Raw genomic sequence first — 23,534 nt, forward strand, 5'->3', positions numbered from 1 at the left:
TTAAATGCTTTATCCTCTTTCCTTGTCCTATCTTCAACAGGTTTGTCTTAGCCTTATGAGATGAACCAAAAAGCAACCAAGTGTGGAGTCTCTGAACATGTCATTACTTTTTCAATTAATGCAGATTACACTGACCTCTTTCCAGATGCACCCAGTTTAACTGCATTTGGCAAGTCATTTATCTAAAGTGATTTTGTGCCTGTTATCCGCATTATGCTATCAGGCTTAATAATAAAACAATCAGCAAAATAAACTGCTTAAGCAAGCCTGAGCCCATCACCAAATAGTTTGAAAACCTACCATGCTAGTCTCCTGAATTTAGCTATATATCTGCATATTCTTACTATTTCTGTAATAATGTGAATTGTGTATGTGCTCGTTGAAAGCAGTTTCATTTATCCTTTTGTTTTGGAATGGAAATACAATGTCAGAACAGTGTGAGGAAGGAACAGGGGTCTAGATTTGTGCACCCAAGAATCACACATTATGGGAACAGATCTTTTTTACCTGATTAACGTCACACACACTATGCAGTTGTTCCTATCATTAATGTTTATTTGGTGACAAATACTGTTTAGCCCCCACTCTCCCCTGGGACTGGGATTATTTGTGTGGGATTAGGCGTGAGAGACACGGTCACCTCCAAAAAGGAAATGCAATAGAACACAGGGCAGTTGAACACATAAGAGAAGTTTAGTCAATTTACTTCTAGAGGTTACATCCAGATTCCAGGTATTTTAAGGTTCCTAACATACTTTCTCTGATATTGGCTGAAGAAGAGTGCAAATCTTTCAGAAAGGCCGGTGGAAATGAGATGTGTGGGGAGGGCGCAGTAGAGGCGAGCTTGGGAAATAATGGGTTTTTATCCACTGCTAGTCCTTCTCAGAGTAAACCCATTGAAGTTAATGGACACAACTCACTTTCATCCAACTTAGTTGGATACAAGCCAATAGAACTACTTTAGACAAAGTAGCTGTTCTCCTCTAGTCCTGCTGCTTCTGTGCTGCTGCAACTCATGACTGTTGAGTTGGCATGTTGCCCAAACCTTGGCTCATAGTTTTTCTCACTCCACATGGCTTAGCGATCCACACACTTCTCCACTGTTTTATAACTCTCATACACATACCTACTGCTGTATAGCTCCCCCCACCCCCCAAAAGGGTCAAAGATGGATATATTTGATGAATATCTTCTATAGTGCAATATGTTGAGGTACTTTGCTGCCACATGGTATACTTCCACCAAGAAGAAAATGGCCTGAAGATCAGTAATGAAGAAAAGGAACAGAGGCTTTAATGGAGGAAGAACGGTGGCTTGCAGAGATAATTCTGAATAGTTCCTCTGCAATTGACCACAATTGCAATCTCAATCCACAAAGTTTAAGGCAGAGCCTGTAAAGATGCAAGCACCGTTTTCAGCAATCCCTTTGCCCATTCAATAGTCAGGAAGCACAGCATATGACAGTGATTAAAAAGAAGAGTGTCCATAGTGACTAAAACAACCATTTGTCCGCCATATGGGAATCCTAGATCTGAGAACATCTCTTGGCAAGGAGAATCTCTCCTGGATGTAGAAAGGGAACACTGTTAAGTGATTTTGTACTTGATGGTGCCAACTCCAGATTGAACTGGTCAATGTGTGGGTGCTTGTTAAAGGAACACAACTTGCGTGTAGGTGGGGAAGGGAAATGGATTTCAGAAGGAAGAATGACATCAGCTATCAGCTTTAACAATGGCTTTTTGATATTTTAACTTCAGGTATCATCCCTTGGAATGCTGTGCCTGGCAAGGCATGTGGGTCAGCATTAGCAGATATGTGCAGCACCCCTGAGGTAAACGAGACTACAACACCCGGTGCTTGTGTTGCATATCTTGACAACTGGGATATAAACAATTGGTCTGCTAAAACATTAATGCTCGTGCCATTTATTTTTTTTAAAAAAGGTTTCTTAATCATGCAGAATGAATGATACAACATTCTGAGGATATAGGTCTGCACTACTTGTTGCGAGGCTAAGTGGTTCTGTGGATAGCCAGTTGAGAGATAACGGTATTTCTCCTCCCACCCCTTCAGTAGCTGGAATACATAGTGCTGAAAAATTATTTCATCAAGCGACATCAATTTTGCATAAAACACATCAATATGGTAAACACTAGGATACAGTGTATAGATAAGTAATCAATGCTTAATTAATATGCCAGGCTTCCTTTGAATAAGGAACAACTGCAAAAATAGTGCCCTCGGAATAGGCTGTCTCCTATCTTTATTGCTAAGGCATCATACTGACTGGGCTGTTGTGGTCCACAGCATCTCTCTCCTCCTAATCAGTTTGTCTAACTGCGATTGAGTTAGTGACAGGCAGTAACACACAGCTGCCAGTTATAAAAGCACCTATTCCAGGCAGGTTGGGCAGGTTTGCCTTATTATGATGCCTTCCATGTCATTCCATGCATGTGGGTAACAAGGGCGCACACAGGTTTTTAAATGTGTGGAGCATCCCTCAGTTACGACTGTGGGCTAGAATAATGTTAATAGAGGTTGGAGTGGTGCTGATGGAACTGCCGTGGTGGTGGCCCTAGTTTCACTCAGAATAGTAATTTTGGATTTGTTCATTCTTTTCTCTTGGCTGGCATGGATAAAAATTGCCCTGAATAAGCTGCACATGAGGCGACCAGCATCCAGTTACTGAGGCTAATATTTTTTTTCCAGTCGCAATCAGAGAGATGAGTAGAAGTTTCCTGTATGCAGAATCTGATTCCCACTAGGCTTCTTCCATGCTATCATGGTCACACCTGTGTTCACAGTTGTGTGAAGGAACCTGGCCTTTAGGTACAACTGGCAGTGTTATGTTGCAGCAACACTGGCGCAGACTCCTTGTCAGAATAGCTTGAAGTGCCATAGGTTTTGACATTGGACTTGCAGAGTACTCACTACGTCCCCTCAAAAATATTTGTTGGTGCAGTGGCTCATGGAATCAGACCTTCCTCCACACTAGGCAGCCTCCCAAGAGTTATATTTGTTAATGTGCCATGGAGCTCCTAGGACAATGATTTTCCTCTTTACTGTTATAGTTCTATTTGTCTTACCACCTGTTCATTGTGGCGTGTGCTGGAGCTGGTGCTACTGTCATAGCCCTGGTGAGTACCATCATCCTCTCTCTCTCATAAAATAACCACGTATTCCCTTTTCAGATGTAATCTTTAAAATATTGTTTAACTTAAACTAAGTAATAATTTTTGTGTTTGTTGGCACCTGATTGTAGTTTTCTCAGGATATTCCAAATAGCAGGCAAGTGCTTACATTTCCCAGTAAAGCTTTGCACCAAAGCAAGCTTTAAAATAGTTCTTTTGGTTCTGTTGTATTTTGCTATTCGTTTACCTCCATCCTGTTGCATGGCCAATTTATGGCATTTTTGAATATAGCTATTTTGCCATTAGTATGTAGAACTTCCCAGCATCAGGACACTTCAGAGGTTTCCTACATTTGAAAATAGTTTTAATTAATACTCCTGTCTTTCCTTCCTTTAAGTCCTTTGGGGAGTATGAAAAGTACCTGAATGTACTGAAGCTAGTTAGTCTGATTAAAAACAAGACCCATTTATAGTCAATCAACTGTTGCAGCAACCTGCATTCAATCTTCTGTTGCCAAATTCATTTAAAGTCATAATTTATCAATGTACTTCCCACTGAAACAACCAGGGACCCTTACATAGCTTAGGTAAAGCAGAGCTAGTCATTTTTGCCATAGCTCTCAGTGAAATCCGTGCCTGACACAGTATAAATTTTCATTCTAACACAAAGAACTGCCTAAAAGGCCAGTAGAATTTGTTGTCTCTTATACGCTGTGTTTTGTTCTCTTCCACCAGCTGATCTACATGATGGCTACCACATATAACTATGCCGTTTTGAAGTTTAAGAGTCGGGAAGATTGCTGCACTAAATTCTAAATTGCATAAGCCCAGTAAAGAGCTGCACTGTGTAGCTTGAAAAACCACTGACACCCTAGACTAAAGAGTCTAGCTTTTTTGAAGTTTGTTACAGTAAATTGTAAATAGCTTCAGTAAGCATCTTTAAGCATTTTAGATTAATTCAAATTTATTTCTTGTATATGAATAATGATGTGGGTGAGAGCTGGCTATTTTCTATACTATGAGAGGATTGTTATTTTCAGTGATGTTGTAAATCATCCCTTTAAAGGAAGGAGGGCTTTCATTTAACATCAAGCTATATTTTTTTCTAACAATCATCTCTGAAATAATTACTGGATCAATTAAGGGCCTGTAATAAGTTATTTTGTCTCTGCTGTTCACTAATCTGAAAAATAATAAAGCATCTGTTCTACAAATAGATGACACACAAGATACATGCTTGATTCTTGATAACTGTCAGTGCCTACTTTTTAGATTGCTGTCAAAGTGCTCTTCTAAAGTACCACACATTTGCCTCTCATTTTTTCTGTATAACACCAGCCCTTTGGGTTTTTACTGGTCAAATGTTTTGAGAGACAACTAATTAGGCTCATTGAAGAACACCCTTTTCATTAGCTGACATTTTCATTTCCCCCCAAAAAATAAGAAACAAAAGCCATGCAGTTCTCTAGCAAAAGCATGGAAACAAGTTCATTCCACCCCAACCCTGGCCTATGAGAAATAGAAAACATCAACTTTTGTGGCAAAGGCTATGTGCTACTAACTTATTTGTCAGTGATCAGCTTCCGAAGTATAACCATGCAGCACGCAAAGCAAACCCTTTTATATAGAAAGCTGCATTTTAGAAAAAAACTATTTTTGCCCCAGTGAGTATGGCGGAACGCAACTTTTCTAAGAGGATAACTATATAAAATTTCCACATTACAATTTTCCTTTACGCAAGAGGATGGGGGAAGAAACAGGGAAAGGAAGAAACAATCACAGATTTATCTTGAGTTGCTCTTCTAGGCTTCAGCATGTAAACTTGCAATGTATTTTCAAAGCTTTTCCGTTTCTGTTGTTCTTTCGCATTAACTGCTTTTGTTCCTATTTCCTACTAACTTTTGCCAGTACCTACTTAGTAGAATTAAGCATGCAAAATTCTAGAGATCTTTAGAAATAAGCCTCTTTGCCTTTTTTAATATTTAATAATGTAGAATAACTTTTAAAAATTAATCTTACTAGCTGCCTGCTTTGCCTCTTGACATGCTCACTAGCCATCATGCTCACCCTTCTTTTCCAGATACACTTCCTCATGATACTGTCCTCTAACTGGGCCTACTTAAAGGATGCGAGCAAAATGCAGGCTTACCAGGATATCAAAGCAAAAGAAGAACAGGAGCTTCAGGATATCCAGTCTCGGTCCAAAGAGCAACTCAATTCTTACACATAAATTGTTTGCCAGAAGAATTTTGTAGCTCTGACAAATCATCAAGCAGCTGCTCTGCAGAACAGATGCATGTCCAAGCAAATGCAGAAGTATAAAAACTTCACATTCATGCTCCTGGGCCATGATCATAGGGAAAATTTGCAGTGGATATCCTCCATTCCTTTAGCACTGCGATTGGAGGGTTTGGGGGGGGGGGGAGGGAGGGGAGAGAGGTTGTCTCTAGGCCACTTTAGAAAAACATGTTACCAGGTCAAGGATCTTTATGGATATCTCTTGGCAATTATAAAAGAATTACTAAAGGAACACGCTCCTTTCAAAACAGGCTACCACAGTTGGTATCCAGCCCTACAATGACTAAAAGATTTTAAAGGCTGTATATAATTACACAGATGTAAGTAACTAAGATTCTAGTATGACTAGTTATTCCCTTTCTTCTGAATACTGATAGTTGTGCTTATTTGATACGGTTTCAGGAAGTTACAAATAATCTTATTCAGTCTCTGTCAAAATTAAAACTGGATTTTGTGGACTAAATGCCAGAAGTGTTATTTTCTGAGCCACTCCCTTTTCACTGATGCTGTAATGAGCCACTGTTGTTCTACTGCACTTACCAGAGTAAGCTGGGCACTGTTGCCCAGAGTTTGTTTTCTTTTAATTTTATACCGTTTGATGGAATGTAGACAGACCCTTGGATCAAGATAATGATCCCCTTCTCAGAAAATAAATGTCAGCTTTGCCTTAATATTTATTTTCTATAAATGTCTGAAGCATTTATATAGCAGTGGGAGATCATTATCATGTATTTTATCAAAACAGAAAGTGTTACCTTGTTGAAATTATACTGATATAATTGTTTCAAATGAGCAGATAACAATTTGTAGAACATAAAAACCCATAGCCATACAGAGCACAGGTCAACCACCCGTCTCAATTTTGGTGCTCAGCACGTTTATAGACAGTGCTTATTTGTTTTCTCTTTTAAGAAATTTGGTGTTCAGTAAAATATTGGGTGCCATTTTAAAAGTGTTTCCCACAAAATCTGCCTTCTAACATTTTCAGAAACATTCAGTGCTAGCTTGAGTACTAGTGATGGTATCTTTGGTGTGCTTTTTTTTAAATAAAAAAATATATAAATGTTGGAGAAACTTTAAGTACATCAGTGAGTTTTTAATCAGTAAAAAAGTCAAGTCATACATCCATGTTAATGTGTGGTTTGATTCGTTTTGAACGTTTGCTGAATATTAACATGCTCCTGTAGCTCATACAGAAGTGTATAAAGATAAAGGAAGCACATGTTTCTTTAGAAAGTTTTTAAAGGAAAAAAAATATTAATGTGGAAAAAACTTCAGGTATTACCTTGCATTTGAGTTTGTTACATGCCTAATCTGACTTTCTTTTTAAAGAGGCAAAATCTATATAGAGCAGATAAAAAAATAGCTTAGTGTTTGTTTTTACCTGTTGCATGAAGGAAACAAATTTCTACAGCAATGCAGGTGATGTTCTTACTAGTCCAGTGTTTGCATAAAGGTAACGGACAGTGTCTTAAAGCCTAATTCTTTTCTAATTCTATGTAGCTATTTACTGGGAGTTTTTTGAAGTTTTGTTTAAGTAGTCTAATATTTTTTATGTAAAGAGCATTAAATTTTGCTATGTATAAATTTTTGTAACCTAACCGTGAATCAATATTTTCTATCAGTGCCAAGGGCTTCCTGTAGTTATATCCAAGTGTTACAATAAATATTTGTAGATAATAGAACCAATATTTGTGTATGCTTATTTTAAGAAGGTTTTGAAACAGTTGTAGCAGTATAGACAGCCATCCCAAAGCTAGTGTTTGGGTGACACATAATTGGAAGTTTTAGCATCTATTGAAAAATATGGCAACCAATGGACATAGGAAGACAGACCTTTCCCTGCATCTTATCAAGATGTGAATATCCTTCAGTGCTAGGGTGCCTCTGGACTGAGTCTGACTTTCAAAAAGTGTCCACATTATTTGGTATATGGATTTGCCTCTATCAGTTTACCTTTGGGGCAAAAAACAACAATATTGTATTTCACAGTTCAGGTTTGATACAGTTTGACATAAACATAAATTTGTTCGTTTCTGTCTCTTAAGAAATGAGAGCAGCCAAATTAGCAAACACAAATATGCAAAAGTGTTTTGAAAGATGCTCATCTGCAAGGGCCTGTTCTCAGTAATTGATTTTGAAACAGAGTACTATTTGCTCAACTTTGTCTTAGGAGAACTGCTGCTTGAGGCATGCCTGGCATCTCTCATAAGCTCACTGCAAAAGTTTCCCATCTATAGTGTGTTTCAATATTTTAGTGCAGCATGGTCAAACTACATGAAGCCAGGATATATTTCAATTTCCAAAATCTCTGGCATTTCAACAAATCAGGTGCCATCGATTCATCTGTACCAGCATTTGCCACTAATTACAAAGCTTGTAAAGTGGGTTAATTCTTTCATCACTTTCCCAAGGAACTCTCCTCTAAAATGAGTTGATAATATGATTCAATTTTAGTGAGTTCAGACACAGTTGCCCCACTTTTTCAGGCCAGTTTCATACTATGACAACCATTTCCAAAATTTAAACACCATAATAGTGTAAATCATCGTTTTCAATACCATGTACTTTTAATAGGAAGTAGTCCCAATTACAAGCACTTACGTAATTTTTAAAGTGTGCTTGACTGAACTCTTGCTGATGCCCTAGTTTGTTTTTAAAGAGTAGCTAAAGGATGTGCAGCAGCAGGAAATTGAAGCGTCACTATTCAATGAAGTCTAAAGCTGCTTAAGCACATTACCCCAAAACTTAAATGTCTAAACACTGTTTTCATTCTAGAGCTCTGAGCTATGCTTATATAGACAGCTGGTCAATCATCTGTAAAGTCTGTAATATAAACTCTGGAAGAAAATATTTCAAATAGATTTAAACACAGAATTTTCTATGACTGCTGCTTTATTTTTTTAAAAAATATTCCTTTGTATAACAAGGCAAACCAACCTGATTTGATTGTTTCCCCCACTGCCTCTATATAAAGCTATCTTTATTGTACTGGCATATTTTAAACACATAAAATTGGTTGTTCAGGTAGGAAGCAATTCTCTGAAACATTGTTTCAGTCGCACTGATAGCAACTTTGTGCCAACAAAGAGCAATGTTTCACTTTTAGTATGTTCTTCCTGAATTATGCAGATGGCAATATTCCAATGTTCAGAATCTCACCCTCGTTTGTGGTGCTTCCTCTGATGAAAAAGAAGTCCACATCTCTGGTCAGGTAGTCCCTGCTAATCGATATTCACCAGAAATCATCATCAGGCTCTCCATGAAGAGTGGCTGCAGCACTAAAGCTGGAACACAGATAATAATGAATTTTGAAACAGTCTAGTACACTTCCTTCTTATGATTCTCATCTACCCTTCCCTCACACAGCATACACATCAAATCGTAAGTCCCCCAATCATCTAGAGGAGGTTTTTATAGGGGGAGGGATAATTTGGACACTTATAGGGATGTGGTGAAATCTCCTTCCCCAACATCTGCTGTCACAAACAATCTATAAATAGAGACCTGCTCAAATAAACTTAGTATGCAATCCATTCTTTGGACATTTGCTTTAAAACTTTAACAAATCTTAATTCAACTGCAATACAGTAAAGATTACCAGACAAGTGTAATTAGTATGCAATTAAAAGTGTTTAATGGAAAGGATTTGTTTTAATGCAAAAAGGCCCCACTTGATAAAAAAAGCAAAAATAAATATGAACCATACATGTCAAGCACTAGCAAGATACATACCTGTCCTCCTTTCCACTACCTGAGAGTTTCTCAGAAAATACTTCAGCTTCTTTCTTGAAGTCCTAATAGAGAAAAGAAAGTTGTTACTGGTTGCTTTTGTGTGGTCTCCACATTCCACTGCTACTCAAAAAACAGGAATATGATTAGGTACTTAAAATTACCCTAAGTGCTATACAGAGAGTAGAAAGGACAGGTCACTGCCACGAAGCATTATCATCTAACAGATACAATGCAAAAGGGAGGGAATGAAGGTGAACACACACATTCATGTTCTAGCTTGTACATGGCAAGGTGGAATGGCTGCTGGAGTGGGGCAGTTCTAGGAGTGAAGGTGCTAAATGGCAATTGGTCTTCTTTCCTCTCTGCTTTCAACCAATTGAAACAGCCACTGATAGAGACACAATCTTATTGATTGCAATGGGGTTTTTTGGTCTTTATTTCAGAAATAGCATGCTTATGTCTCAACAGCTTTGTAATGGAATTTGTTATCAGAAATTTTAGTTTGGCATATTTCACGTGTCCTGTTACTGGTTTTCTACCATAGTATGACCTTTTCCAGACAAAATTTTGTGGTTTCCATAGGTCTGTGGGTAATCTTAAACCTGTATGTTTAAACTGTTTAAAACCAGAATGTACACACTTAAGTATTTGCCCACTATTTTTTCTAGTATCATTGCCAAATTCAAATGATCTTGTATTTGTCAAAAGTGATCAGTGAATAAAAGATTAAGAAAGTAGTTTGATGCAAGAATTTGTATGTTACAAGACCAAGTAGAGATCACTGTACTGCAGCGTGATGGAATTATAGTGGTATCACTGCATATTACCAATTCAAAATGGCTAACAGAGATCAACACTAGAACAGATGTGGGGAACCTCAAACTGTTACTGTACTACAAATACCTATTATTACTGATCACAGACCAGGAGTTGGGAGTTCAACAGCATCTGGAGGGCCACAGGTAAGCCACCCCCACAGTAACAAATAATAGCGCTGTCCAGTGATTCGTTTAGATTGCTTACAGCATTCAGTCCTAGATATTTTGATGCACAGAGAGGATCTAACATTCTACTATTCCTTTTTGAATTTGATATCATGCAGCAAAAAAGTGTAGCTATAAACAGCAGGTTTTGCCAAGCTGAACTCAAGTGTGGCTACTACAAATTTATTGTATATGCATGAAGCATGACTCATTAAGCCAAAAAGCTGTACTCAAGGAAGTATGATGGCTTGGAATCCGTTCTTGTAAGCTAATCATTAATTCAGCTGAAGATGGTTAATTCTGGATAACCGCAAAGCAAGCTGCAGAAGAATCAGCTCAACTGCAAATATCCACAAGGTTTGCAACAACAATCAAGTACACTGGAAATTTTTGTTGGTTATTAACCGAAATAATTTGGCAATACACTATTAAATGACCTCAAGTGGGGGAAACATAAGGTAGACTTTATATCCCAAGTTTCTGATACAACAAAAGCTAGACCTCAACATTTTAAATTAATCAGATCTTGTTCTACTCTTTAGTTGGTTGTATATATGCTATCTTGCATGCTTGCTTGTCCAGTGTGAAAAAGACAAAGGAACTACTGAGATTGTTCTTGGAGTACGTGAGTTCCAAAACTAATACATCTCAGGTGCATTAAACCACCATCTTGCTGACGCTAAGCATATCTGGTTCAGATCAGAACCTAGATGTGAGACCTCTTATAAACCACATGTATACCACCTTGGGGTCCATAATGGAAGAAAGCCAGGACATTAGATGTAAGAATAATGGACAACATCACCTCATTTGCAAACTCCTGCTCCCGATTCTGCTGTATTATTTTCATGTATTTTTCCATTGGATTAGGAATAGCGTCACCACCATGCTCTTCAGACTTTGAGATAATGGTTTCCAAATCTGCCACATCTTCATGCTTTTTCTCAGTTTCCACTGACTCTTGCATACACTTTTATGAAACCAAAGAATGAACACCATGAAACATTTTAACAGAGAAGAAAGGAATGCTCCACTTAAATGTGGCCCACTGGTAACATAATCCTACCTACACTCAGCATCCTATAGTTTTATAAGGATCTTAAAGGTCTATATAAAAGAAACAGCACAAAATTAGTTGCAGCAAATTGCCTGCAATAATGATGTCTCGTCACACACAAGTTAAATCCTCACAGTAATAAGTGGCTTACTTCAACCAGAACTAAACTACATTTGATTATCAAATCACCCATTTTACAGAAGCGCAACTGGCCTCAACCAGAAGTTGGGCATTTGATGTTGCAATCCCATGCTATAGAGAACATTCTTCCAGCAGATTCAGCAGGCACCCTTGCTATTGACTTTCAGGTGACTCTTGAAGGCCTTTTATTAATGTTGAAAGCTCACTGTAGCAGCTTAATTTTTGATTTGCCAGTGACCTTAACCATTATCTGTATTTTGCTTTCTCAAATGGTGTTTTATGACTTTAATGTTACACACAGTCCTGATATTTTATATGGTGGTTTAGAAATACTTAAATAAAAAAGTAAAACAGCTAAATGCAAAGTATTGTTAGAAAGTCAGTTCTCCAAGAGAATGTTTGTACTGGTCCCTCTTTCCCCAGAACATATACTAAGAACAACTGATGCAGTTTACTTTCCATCTTTGGTGGTGTCAGATTAATGTGCCATATCTTGGTTTTATTACAAAAATGGTAAGAAATGCTGAATGGTATTTCCTCATGAGGAAGTCCACTGGATGGGAAGGACTCCAGCCTGCAATTAGAAGTAGCAGGGCTGCAGCCTCCTATCATCAGAGCACCCCAAGACAGCATACTCTCAGAAGTGATCATTTATTAAAAATTCCTATTCTGCACAAAGAGCTTCAAAAATAGCTGCTCTATAAACCATCTCATTCTTCCAAAAGGAAATATTCAAAGGTTGTCCAGTTTATTTTTTTGTAAAACACTTTCCTTTTCCCAGTACCGAGGCACTATGAATAATCCAACATAATAAATTTGATTTCTGTTCAACCAGGGTGGTTGGGGTATAGTGGGGATATAATAGAGCAGGGAAAACCCAATTTAATGCAGCTTTACAGCAGCTTACTCATATCCCTGGCAAATCAATATGGTGGTAAAATGGCAGGTGGCAAACAGCTTCTGATCTATCAATCTCCACTGGAAGGAAAACAAGTTCTGCAGAAATTCTATCAGCACACTACACGCAACGGCCACCCCACAAAACTGCCTCTGAGAATCTGTTGTCTATACAGGCAGCCCCCCTGTTTACACAGGGTTTACGTTCCGAGTGTGCATCGGTTCAATTGCGTATAACTGAAACCCACTAAAAAAGCCTGCAAACACCCCACCCCATTGCGCCCTTTAAGTGATGTTTTTATGACGTTTCCAGGTCACTTCTGGGTTCGGCGTGATGTGCGTTTACAAGATCAAACACATACTGGACACATGTAAATGGGGGAGCTGCCTGTATCTACAGTCCCAGTCCAGAAAAAGAAAGTACTCTTTAGTTTATAATAACTATTTTAAATCACCAAGACTCTGAAATGCATTACCAATTCTTCATTTGCTTTTTCCAGTTCTCCTTGCTCTCTTTCCAAAGTGTCCTGCCTCTCTTGCTGCCTTTTTCCTTCCCTCTCTTCCCATTTTTGCTCCTCCTGCTCCTCCTCCTCCTCCTCTTCTTCCTCCTGTTCTTCAGGATGCTTTTGATTCTCCAGGGCTGTTATTTCTGCTCCACCTAATACATAGAGGGCAGTATTAAGCAAAGAAAGACAGTTTTGCATTCCAAAGCATTAAATCAAACACAGTTAAAGTATATGGATGCATATTATTCCAAACAGATAGGTACTTAACAGTGCATAGAAAAGACTAATTAATCCAGAGAAGCAGAATATGTCAAGTCCTGCCCAAACTGTATTCAGCTTCCTTTACCTCCATTTAATGTATATTGGTGATTTTCCAACTCTATGGCTGCCCAATAAACTCTCTACATAAGACTGTGCAAGATCAGTAAGCTACAGAAAACCTACCTGTGCCTAGTCATCATGATGGTGCAGTAGGGTACAGAAATATATTAATAGTTAGGGTACATTTTGTTGAAATGTCACAAAACAAAATTTCAAGTACACCAGTTTCAGCTGTCTAACAGAAATAGCAGGCTTGAGAAGAGGACTGCTGCAGGGCTCCCTGTCACAAATATTACCCTTTCAACTGCCCCAATATGCAAACAAGAAACATGTTACTTCATAGAGCTTCTGTTTCTCTCAACATTTGCCCTCTGGAATCCCCATTTTCCATACAAATTGTTGAAAGTGGTCACTATGCAGGGAGAATAGTTACTATCAAGCTCACTCCCCACCCATCTCGAATTCCCCTAGGTTCCTTTGTTAAGCCCTCTACCCTTGTTGCCTTATCTTCAAATGTCTAACATAATTGTGTGCCTTCCTGTTACAGGTATGGAAAAGCTTAAAAATTATGTTCTTAAGTTGACTGAAGCAGCTCTAAACTGAAATATATTATGAAGATATTCTGTTATGGACAGTAGCCAGTTTAAAATAATACCATTTACTGTATTTCAGACAATAGCTGCAAAAGCTTCAGTTTCCATATACTTTGATAAACAAGCCATCTAAAATGGCTATTCACACTTGTTTGAGCTGAAAACTCACTTATGTCCTGCTGTGAAGTGCCCGCTGCTGGCACAGTAGCCGGAACATGGATTCCACTAACAATCTGAGATGGATGTGACACATCGCTTTCGAGCTGTTCTGGAATGTCCTCTTGATCTAGGGGAGAAGTAGGAACAATGCCCTCATTATTCTGCAATTATCAAAGCAGGGCAAAGAAATGGACACAGTGTGGGAATGACTGAGTTCAGAATGCATAAGTGTAAGCCATTAATTAAGTGCTCTTCTTGGCCAAGCCAACCATTACCCTAAGAATGAAGAAACTTCAAATGGGCTGTTTTAATCAGAATCATGGGACTGTCTGGCTTGGAAACTAGTTCTTACAATATGTTTCCTAAGCAAAGAGTCTAAACAGCTTCAACTCAATGTGGACTTTGTAGGATTAAAATCCACCAATGAGACACAAGCATGAATGCAAAATATGGAGAGCCTGGTTGCATTTGAGTCACTTCCATAAAACAAAACTTTCAAGTTTCCTATAGTTTTGCCTCTTCTCAGGCTGGAGTTTATTGGTGTTTGGTAGGGCTTGCAAGAATCATGTCCCTCTCCAGTTGTTTCAACTCCTCTGTCACCATACATAAACATCACTGTAACAGGTTCTGTCAGAAAGCAGCAGTCTGTTATCTTTTAATATCAGGTTTTTCATTACTGTTATTATATACATCTTGTTTTTATAAGGAACAGCAACATCTGTAGGGCCACAACTGCCATCACCCCTAAGCAACGGCCACATAGGCTGTGGCTTATGGGAGTTACAGTCCAACACCATCTGAAGTGCCAAAGGTTCTCCATCCCCAAAACAGATTATATCAAAACATAACCTGGCTAATTTACAGGCTCAATATCCAGACGATTAGTATGAGGTACCTGTCACATGCAGCATGCCACACATCTTACAATATTTTTGTATACCATGCCCCTCCCTCCTCAGCCAAACCTCTGCTGCCAGTGATAATGTATGCATGTGTACACATGTGCCCATCCATCCTTTCATATCCATCTACAAACACTGAGAAAATCAACACAAGGAACTGTGTGATGGCAGCAGAAGCCAACAAGTTATAGTTGCATTTTTTTGGCAAAGCTTTAATTTGCACTCCCTCAATAGTTCTGTCCAACCAAAATTATAGTTTGTACTGTATATCCAGTGCAGTAACCCCCTCTTTCATGCACTTACTGGTTTTCCCTGTGCATTATCCAATTCAAACATTTTTCACTTTCATTAAATCTCATTATTTTACATCACATCTTCTAAGTTTTAAACCAGAGCTTTCCAAACTTTTCATGTTGGTGATACACATTTAAGACATGCATCATTTTGCAAAACAGTAATTCAGTTTTACTAGCAAACCGGAAGTTAAAGTAATCCCTTTCCAGCCCCGGAAGGAGCGCAAGGAGCATTTGCATGACACAACTACACACTGCAGCCAACACACTAATGTGTCACGACACGCAGTTTGAAAAGCTCAGTTTTAAACTAACTCTAGTTTTTCATTTCCAGGTTGTGGCAAACATCAAATATACTAAAATGTCTATCAGGAGAGTGCCAGAGTTTCCCAAAGCTCTGACTTCATACTTTGCCTATGCCAGCAATGGAGATCTTTAAAGGCCTCACCAATATAACCTGTACAGCTTCAGCTTCTGCATATTTTGCTTTTCTACTAATGTGGGTTCCCAAGCCCAATGTGTAAATCATACAATGTCCAATACCATTCCCACTAACATTTGCACACACACACACACACACACACACACACAAAAGGATTAGGGTAGGCTTCACTTCTATGCATTTTATATGTTAAGACCATTACACAGTTGCTTGGTAAAAGGGGTGGCTTAAAAGACACCCCCATTTCCTTAGAACGCGTCGAGAGGTTATGAAAAGCCAAAAAAATAACACCTCAAGAGTCATACTTAAGTGATTTCTGCCTTTAAAAAAAGGTGGCTCCCAGATATAAAATTTTTGCATTGCTTCTTTCTGAAAAATATAGTAAAAACTTACATTTACTGGCAGACTCATCATTTCCAAGGTCAGAGTCATCATTTCCAAGGTCTTTATACAGGAGCTTCTCAGGTTTTGCAGAGTCACTAACACCCTGAGTTTCACCTTGCTGCTGATGAAGGCTAAAAGGAAGGAAGGATATGGGAGAAAAGTGATTATATTTAGTTTAGAAAAGTTTCTAAAACGTAAAGTTAATAGCCCTGTGTCACATCTGCAGAGCACACCCTGGGCATAACATACAAAGACATGAACATTAGTTACAAGAAAAGTTTATTAAAGCTCTTTGTTTTGCTCTTGCAGGAGGAGCCTTTATGCACAGTCTTCCCTATGCCAGCATCAACCATCAGAAAACTGAGTTAAGGTTGTATGGAGGGGAAAAACCATAGCGAGGTTCCTCCATAGTGAGGTTCTATAGTCTGGATGACAGCTTCCATGCTGTCCAAGTGTTCTAATAATTCAGATTTCAGTCATACTATCCAATATCTAAACTCATGATCTCATATTCACAATAGCAAGGGTGCCTCATCATTTTATCAACTTGCATACCACTGTACAGTACTCTCTACCTTCTTCCTGATGCACTATTACCAAACACACCAACTCTTATGGGATACAGCTCTCAAAGTGGAACAACATGGTCAGGATATGGACCCACAAAAGTTAAGCAACCTCTACTCACTCACCACTACCCCCGAGTCTGCATGTTAGAGGCCCACTACTATCTCCATCTCTTTTTGAATGCAAGGGCACAGCCTTCAGCAGCAAAAAAAAACCACACAGCTTGTATAAGGGATTAGGAAATGTTTGGTATATCTCCATGTTTCTGTAATGTATTAAAAATGCAGTACACAAAAAAATACTGTAACTACTAAAGTGCCTGAGGATAAACCATTCTCTTGGAAGAATGTTTTGATTACGGATATCAACAGGTAACACACAAATATGGGACATGATATAGCTGAAGATCTTTCGCCCCTATATAAACATTACCTTAGTTTTTGTTTGCAAGAGGCTAGGGAAGAAGAAACTGATATATTAGAAGCATGTTCAGGAGATGAAAGGTTGCCTGTTCTTTGAATGGGGGAGAGAGGTTGGTCTGCATTCTGATGAGGGGCAGCAAAAGATGAGGCAACTGTATCTGCAGAACAGAAGGCAGCCACATATTACTGTGCAATAGTATCTGAACAGCTACTGTAAGCTACAAAACACTTAATACCAGTGATGTGCATTGGAAATCGTTCCTGGAAAACCACAAAATACTTTAAGGAGGGGTAAAAACACAGGAACATTGGAAGACTTTGGGTGCTTAAAAGATAGGCTTGGTACTCTCTAACACTGGTTTTCAGATTAGAAAAAATACAAAATAATTTTTTTTGCACAGTACTTCTCACTTAAGTTTATCTCCATGTTTTGATTAAATAGCAGGAGCAAGAGAGTGTTTAATCAGAGTACACACACACTCTCTCTCTCTCTCTGTGTGTGTGTGTGTGTGTGTACGTACACACACATACATACACACACACAAAGACTACAGAGTGTCAGTAAGTAAAAGACTATCAGTTTCAATGATAGTGTGGCATTAAAAGGGGGTTAGATGAAAAACAGCATTTCCATGTTTGCAGCAAGTAGAAATGGACCAAGGGAAGGAACCATCACGGCAGAAAACTCTTAATATCAGTAGCTCTTGATATCCACACAAAGCAACTTCACTCATAATTCATGAATATCAAATTGCTTACCTTCAGAAAACAGCTTGTTACTAATATTTCTCTTTGCTTTGGAAACAGGAGTAGAAGACAGACGTCTAGAAGTAGACTTCTTCCGTGGAGGGGTTAGATGATCTTTCAAGTGATCCCCATTTCCTGGTGTCCATCTATAGCTTTTATTTTTTTGGCAGTGAAAGGGTAATTCTTGGGAATATAGATCATCCTGTGCAAACCAAAGTCTTTGGCGAGATGCCATGTTACTTGCCATAGGTGAAGAGAATGTGCTTTTTGCTGGGCCAGCTGTGGTTTGAATGGCTCTGTATTGGTAATTCCTGTAGGCCTCTTCTAAATATTCAGCTTCTCTCTCCAATTCTTTTATTCTAGTCTTTGTATTAGCTACAAATTCTAAATCAGAATCTTGTGAAGTGTTAGATTTCAGTATGTGGTGATGATGTCTGGGGCTTGTACCATTTCCCATTCCAATAAAATCAGCCATTGGCTGTGTTTTCAGGAAAGCACCATCTATATAAATATCAGGAGGTACAGTCTTGTCACCAAACAAGTCAATGACAGAACGATCAACCAAAGAGGGCTTTGGATTCCGATACACTTCATTTTCTAATGCTACAGGCAAGAATTTAATAGAGATAAAGAAAACAATTTAAGACAAATTTTGATTTGGTCATTGTATAATTAGCATGCAAAAATGAAAACTGAACTTACCTTACATTTTAATATAGTTATTATACACACAAATCCAACATGATTTAATATAGCAAAAAACCTCAAATTTATTTCAGGTTTTTAAAGTTAGTATGATCAAACAAAATGCACAGAAAATATTCAAATTAAGCTGAAAGTGTCAGAGCCACAAAAGAAGAGAGTTAGATCCAAAGAGCTGCCTATACCAGCAGAAGGCCGTTACACACACAAGAATAAAATGTTTAAAATCAAATATAGAAGTATAATGAGAGTATTTGCCTAGTCATTTCAAGATCTGAGGAGGAGTATTAGGTCTCTTAAAGCTACAGTAAGGTACCCAAGGCGGGGGGGGGGGGGGGGGGACGCAACCAAATACACAGAAAGCCACATTTAAATTGGACTTAACTCAATTTCAGAAATTGTGATTTCAAACAAATAATGTTGTAACAGAAAGGAATGATTGGGGTGGGTAAATAAGAAAATCTGAGTTGGGAGAAATAAAATATAGTTATGGAAGGTTTCTGGCTAAAAATGGCATAGACTCTTTTCATTTCTTGGCTCTGATAAAGGAGCCTTTAGTCCATGAAAGGAGCCTTTAGTCCATAAAAAAATGTTATTCTTTAAGATGCCACAAGAATCTTTGCTGATTCTGTTTCTGAACTGTCAGATATTGTCTACATATGGTCAAGATCTTTCTCCATAATAAAAAAATGTTTTAAATTTAAAAAATCACAATATCAGACTTTTACAAAAAAACCAATACATGACATTTTTCATGTGTATTATTTCAATCCGCTCCAATGCTTAAATAAAATTGCTCTAAATAAAGCCTGATCTTATTCGGAGTTAGCCCAAAAGTGGAGAGGATTTTTCAAACCTGTCTGTGTCTGTTTCAGTTGTAGCTTAAGGTCTTCCATTTGTAGATTTAACTTCCTGATAGTATTTTCACATTCCGACAACTGAGTCTTCAGCTGTACACAATGTTCAATCTAAAAAGATTTCAGAAACAAAATGCCTTACTAATTCAAGAGCATTCTTAACACACTGAAGCAAATAATCCATATAGTTACAAATGAGCAATCAGCCCCCCAGGTCTCAAATGAATGAACTGGTGGAAGGGAGGCAGAGAGAAACAGATATTTTGATTTTGAGAGCACCAGTTCCTCATCTAGAGAAATGAAGAATATGAATGTAGTCTACACTTGGCCTTTATTTCGGAGAATTTAGTTGTCTAATTCCTAAAGTATAATATTAGCACAGTAAGCATTTACAACACTAACAATTTACTTAGTGTCATGCAAAGAGTTCTCAATTCAGCAGCAAATACAAGTGTAGAGGGTGTGCACTGCTTTTGCAGGATCAGACTGTATTTTTTAACGCTGGTTTTAGACTTTAATAATTTGGAGTGAGGAAAATGTGGTTGATGAATTTATGCTGATTCTATTGTGTTTAAAAAAGTATTTTTTAGAAGAACAAGCGTAAACAACAACAAAATGGCACGTTTACCTCATTTTGTAACTGTTTTTCCAAGAGCTGCTTATGAGTGTCAGATTCTTCACCTTCAAGCTTCCTAGCATGTTTTGCTCTTTTCAGCTCTGCCTCAAGGACCAAATATTCAGCTGATGGCCGACTCAACTCTATAAATGGGGGGGGGGGGGAGGGATAAAGTTAAAATCTAACCTTGCCAGGAAACACTGCATCTGATAAACAGATACTCTGTAGCAGGCCACCCAACTACAGTGCTACCTCGGGTTACATATGCTTCAGGTTACACACTCCGCTAACCCAGAAATAGTACCTCGGGTTAAGAACTTTGTTTCAGGATGAGAACAGAAATCATGCTCTGGCGGCACGGCGGCAGCGGGAGGCCCCATTAGCTAAAGTGGTGCTTCAGGTTAAGAACAGTTTCAGGTTAAAAACGGACCTCCGGAATGAATTAAGTACGTAACCAGAGGTACAACTGTACACTCTTTAGTGTCCCGTGCTATGATTCAAATGGTTTAACTCATGGAAAGCCCTGGATGCAGGCAGTCACTGAACATTATTCTTAGCATTAATCAGGACTTAACGAAAGATTAATAAGGTTCCATCCAATAATCAGAAAAACATTGGTGTGGGTTTTGCACAAATCAACATGGATACTGAGGACAGCACAGCACAACAAACCAAGGAGAGGAGCAAACAGTGGACTGCAGATAGGCCTTATGAAGTCCTATTGGTGAAGCTCCTTCAAAAACGTGAGTCATTGTTCTGTGTTTTTGGCTATCTTAGCCTCTGGGGCATCAAAACACTCAAGTACATAATATACACATTGACATACACAACTTATAATAAGGGCATATAACCAAGCCAATTGAGGTCCCTCTATATCTGAGGTTTTAGCTCCTTGCTTGAATCAGTCATATGTATATAATCAGCAAAGCACATATGCTTTACCTTTGGCTAGCTACTCCAGATTTTATATCTTGTGCAACACAATTTTAAAGAAAGCCCATTGATGTCATTGTCACTATTCAATAGGTCCAGTGACAGTCTTGCAAAAGATAGGTGCAGATAAGTAGTTTGGAACTTTAGGAGTTACTTCCTGAAGCACTATGAAAACCCTGAAAAACCCATTTAGTTATGACAGAAATACAAAAGAAAAACAAATAGATATTTAACACAGAGAAACAAATAAAAGAGCAGACATGCTATTACATTTCTAAAATGTATTTTCTTTGCAAATCTTGCTAATAAATTTTTTCAAAGAATATTAGATTCACACTAACTGTCTCGGAGTTCCAAGTTTTCATTGCGAGCCTCTTCCAACTGTTGTTTGAGTAGCTTATTCTGCACCTGAAGTTCCATTTTCTCTTCTTTTAGTGTTGGATAATCTGAGACTTCTTCCAGTTTTTTTGTCATCAACTGATTTTGCTTGCTTAATAATAAAACTTGAGCCTTGACTGAATCTATTTCCAGCTGGAAACAAATACCATATGGGGGGGGGGGAGTTAGTAGACCTCTTCCAGGATATAACTGGATAATTTATTCATCTGAATTATAAAGGTAGTAAAAATATATTGCTAAAACAGACATTTTAACTTCAATTACCTCAAGCTCTTTTGAATGTGATACAGCATGTTCAAATTCTTGCTTTTTTGAATTAAGAGAAATGGTCTCTTCATGCAAAAGCATAGCTTTATCTGGTCAAAAACAGGGAAGTTTTATATTAGACATATTTCACTAAATAAAAGTCAAACATTTGTTTTTGAGTACAGTGGTGCCTCGCAAGATGAAAAGAATCCGTTCCGCGAGTCTCTCCGTCTTGCGGTTTTTTTCGTCTTGCGAAGCAAGCCCATTAGCGGCTTAGCGCTATTAGCGGGCTTAGCTGATAAGCGGCTTAGCGGATCAGCTGTTAAGCGGCTTAGCGGCTTGGGAAAAAGGGGGGGGGGAGGAAAAAAACCCCGCAGGAACTCGCAAGACATTTTCGTCTTGCGAAGCAAGCCCATAGCAAATTCGTTTTGCGAAGCACCTCCAAAACGGAAAACCCTTTCGTCTAGCGGGTTTTCCGTCTTGCGAGGCATTCATCTTGCGGGGCACCACTGTAGTAGGGTTTTTTAAAATAGAGAGATAGAAATAAAAAGCACCTTTAATTTTTTTCTCATCTTCAGTAATTTTCTTGGTTCTAGCTATGTATTCTTCATTTAGTTCAAGCTGATACCTAAGAATAAAAAGCATTGTGGAGTGTTGCCAAATTATTGAAGACTTTTAATTGATTAAGCACTGTCAGCTTCGATTCCATGTGTCTTTATAACTAAAGTCATAGTAGCTTTATCCTGGATAACTAACCATATTCAATCTTCAGATTCAAATCAGAGGGAGAACCCATATATAAAATTATCGTCCTAAACACAATTAACAGCTAGTTGAATCCGAGCAGATGAACTCAATTGAAACTTGCTTAAAACAGCACTCTTGGTTTCTTTTTGTTCAAAGTTGGCACAGGAGGAAAGAGGCCAGTATATCTGTGTACCCTGTCCAGCAGCATTTCCTTCAATCATGACAAGCCTACAAAATTTAATCTGAGTTTAAATATTTGAGCATCTCCTGATTAAATATTGAATATTTGAGCATCTCTTAATTAAAATCTAAATTCCTAAAACAGCAATTGCTAGCCTTTTTAAGGCAGAGGATCACATTGCCCTTTGGTCAGCACTCCAGGGACTGAAGTATAGAGGTGGGCATGGGCAATGTGTGAAGTACCGTACTTTTCTGTGTAGAAAATTAGGTTTTTCTCTCTAAAAATCATGCTAAAAAGTGGAGGTCGTCTTATACAAGGGGAGTGCATAGGGTGTACGTTTGATTGGTTTCTGCCATGGCTGCCAGCGGCTATTATTGGTTGTTATTGGTTGCTGTGTCAATGGGTGGTGTTTAGTGGCCGACGCTGCGGCAATTGGGCAGGCAATTGGCAGCTTCTACTGGTGAGGGAACAGATAAGCTCAACAACCCTGGGTAATCCCGCCCCCCCAAAAAAGCTCAACAGCTTTGTGCCATCTCCCCCATTTTCTTAAATTTGAGTCCCCCAAATAGGGGGCATTTTATACATGGGGGCATCTTACATACAGAAAAGTACGGTACAAAAAAATATAGGGGAGCAAATACGACCTGTGGGCTAGTCACCCCTGCCCTAGTAGAGTTTCAGGTCATTGCAAGAGGATGAACAAGAAACCTCTATAGGCTTGCTGCTTCCATTACTCTCCTCTTGTCCATAGGGCAAGAGCTCCAAATTCCATCTCTTCACATCAGACTGACAGAAACATCCCTAGTATATAAAAATGCTCCATAAATGTTTCACTTATTAGTATATTCTGTCTGTCTCTACTATGCAACTACTTTTCTATGTGCATCATATGCAGTTACTGAAGGAGACAGGCAAATTAATTACTTTAGGAGTTCGTTCTTTAGTTTCTGGTCATAAGTCTCTTCAATGTTCTTCACAGTTACCTCTCGATGACGAAGTGCATCTTCTACAGTTTTATTTTTTGATTCTTGAAGGTTTTGAGCTCTGAAGCAAAGAAAGAAAATGCACAATAAAACAATCCTAACAGAACAAATCAGGTGACAGAAGCATCAGAAACATGATGGGGAACTTATTATTACAGTGGAACTCACAACAAAATGCTTCAATATGCGCCTAGGAGTGCTCTTGTCCAACACCCTGGCCAGCCTAGAACAATAATCTTGGATTAATATTCTGGCCTCGTGGGGGGTGGGGTGCTGAGGTAAGAAGCAAATGG

At 38.5% G+C, this 23,534-nt stretch overlaps 2 protein-coding genes across 15 annotated transcripts in view; one reads left to right on the forward strand and one right to left on the reverse strand.

Moving 5' to 3' along the window:
• Positions 1 to 9,900, forward strand: part of GPM6B (glycoprotein M6B) — a 105,109-nt gene extending 95,209 nt beyond the window's left edge. For 4 of the 9 annotated variants that reach the window (XM_083437495.1, XM_083437491.1, XM_083437494.1 and 1 more), the window contains 3 exons: positions 1,758 to 1,831; positions 3,072 to 3,137; positions 3,866 to 9,900. In XM_083437495.1, coding sequence (XP_083293621.1) covers positions 1,758 to 1,831; positions 3,072 to 3,137; positions 3,866 to 3,946 — 221 coding nt within the window. In that variant the 3' untranslated portion in view covers positions 3,947 to 9,900. Of the gene's footprint in view, positions 1 to 1,757; positions 1,832 to 3,071; positions 3,138 to 3,262; positions 3,289 to 3,865 lie in introns of all 9 variants that reach the window. The other 5 variants (XM_083437493.1, XM_083437488.1, XM_083437487.1 and 2 more) reach the window with 2 other exon arrangements.
• Positions 1 to 23,534, reverse strand: part of OFD1 (OFD1 centriole and centriolar satellite protein) — a 39,663-nt gene that overhangs the window by 4,321 nt on the left and 11,808 nt on the right. For 2 of the 6 annotated variants that reach the window (XM_083437435.1, XM_083437436.1), the window contains exons 10-23: positions 23,183 to 23,302; positions 21,885 to 21,958; positions 21,349 to 21,440; positions 21,027 to 21,216; positions 19,765 to 19,895; positions 19,136 to 19,247; positions 17,590 to 18,180; positions 16,841 to 16,988; positions 15,851 to 15,972; positions 13,831 to 13,947; positions 12,718 to 12,899; positions 10,952 to 11,116; positions 9,164 to 9,225; positions 8,306 to 8,715 (exon numbers count right to left, since the gene is read on the reverse strand). In XM_083437435.1, the coding sequence (XP_083293561.1) occupies positions 8,664 to 8,715; positions 9,164 to 9,225; positions 10,952 to 11,116; positions 12,718 to 12,899; positions 13,831 to 13,947; positions 15,851 to 15,972; positions 16,841 to 16,988; positions 17,590 to 18,180; positions 19,136 to 19,247; positions 19,765 to 19,895; positions 21,027 to 21,216; positions 21,349 to 21,440; positions 21,885 to 21,958; positions 23,183 to 23,302 (2,158 nt within the window). In that variant the 3' untranslated portion in view covers positions 8,306 to 8,663. Of the gene's footprint in view, positions 1 to 8,305; positions 8,716 to 9,163; positions 9,226 to 10,951; positions 11,117 to 12,717; positions 12,900 to 13,830; positions 13,948 to 15,850; positions 15,973 to 16,840; positions 16,989 to 17,589; positions 18,181 to 19,135; positions 19,248 to 19,764; positions 19,896 to 21,026; positions 21,217 to 21,348; positions 21,441 to 21,884; positions 21,959 to 23,182; positions 23,303 to 23,534 lie in introns of those variants that run through there. The other 4 variants (XM_083437437.1, XM_083437438.1, XR_014510414.1 and 1 more) reach the window with 3 other exon arrangements.

This window comes from Podarcis tiliguerta (genome assembly GCF_965153285.1).
Source record: "Podarcis tiliguerta genome assembly, chromosome: 4".
Classification (NCBI taxonomy): domain Eukaryota; kingdom Metazoa; phylum Chordata; class Lepidosauria; order Squamata; family Lacertidae; genus Podarcis; species Podarcis tiliguerta.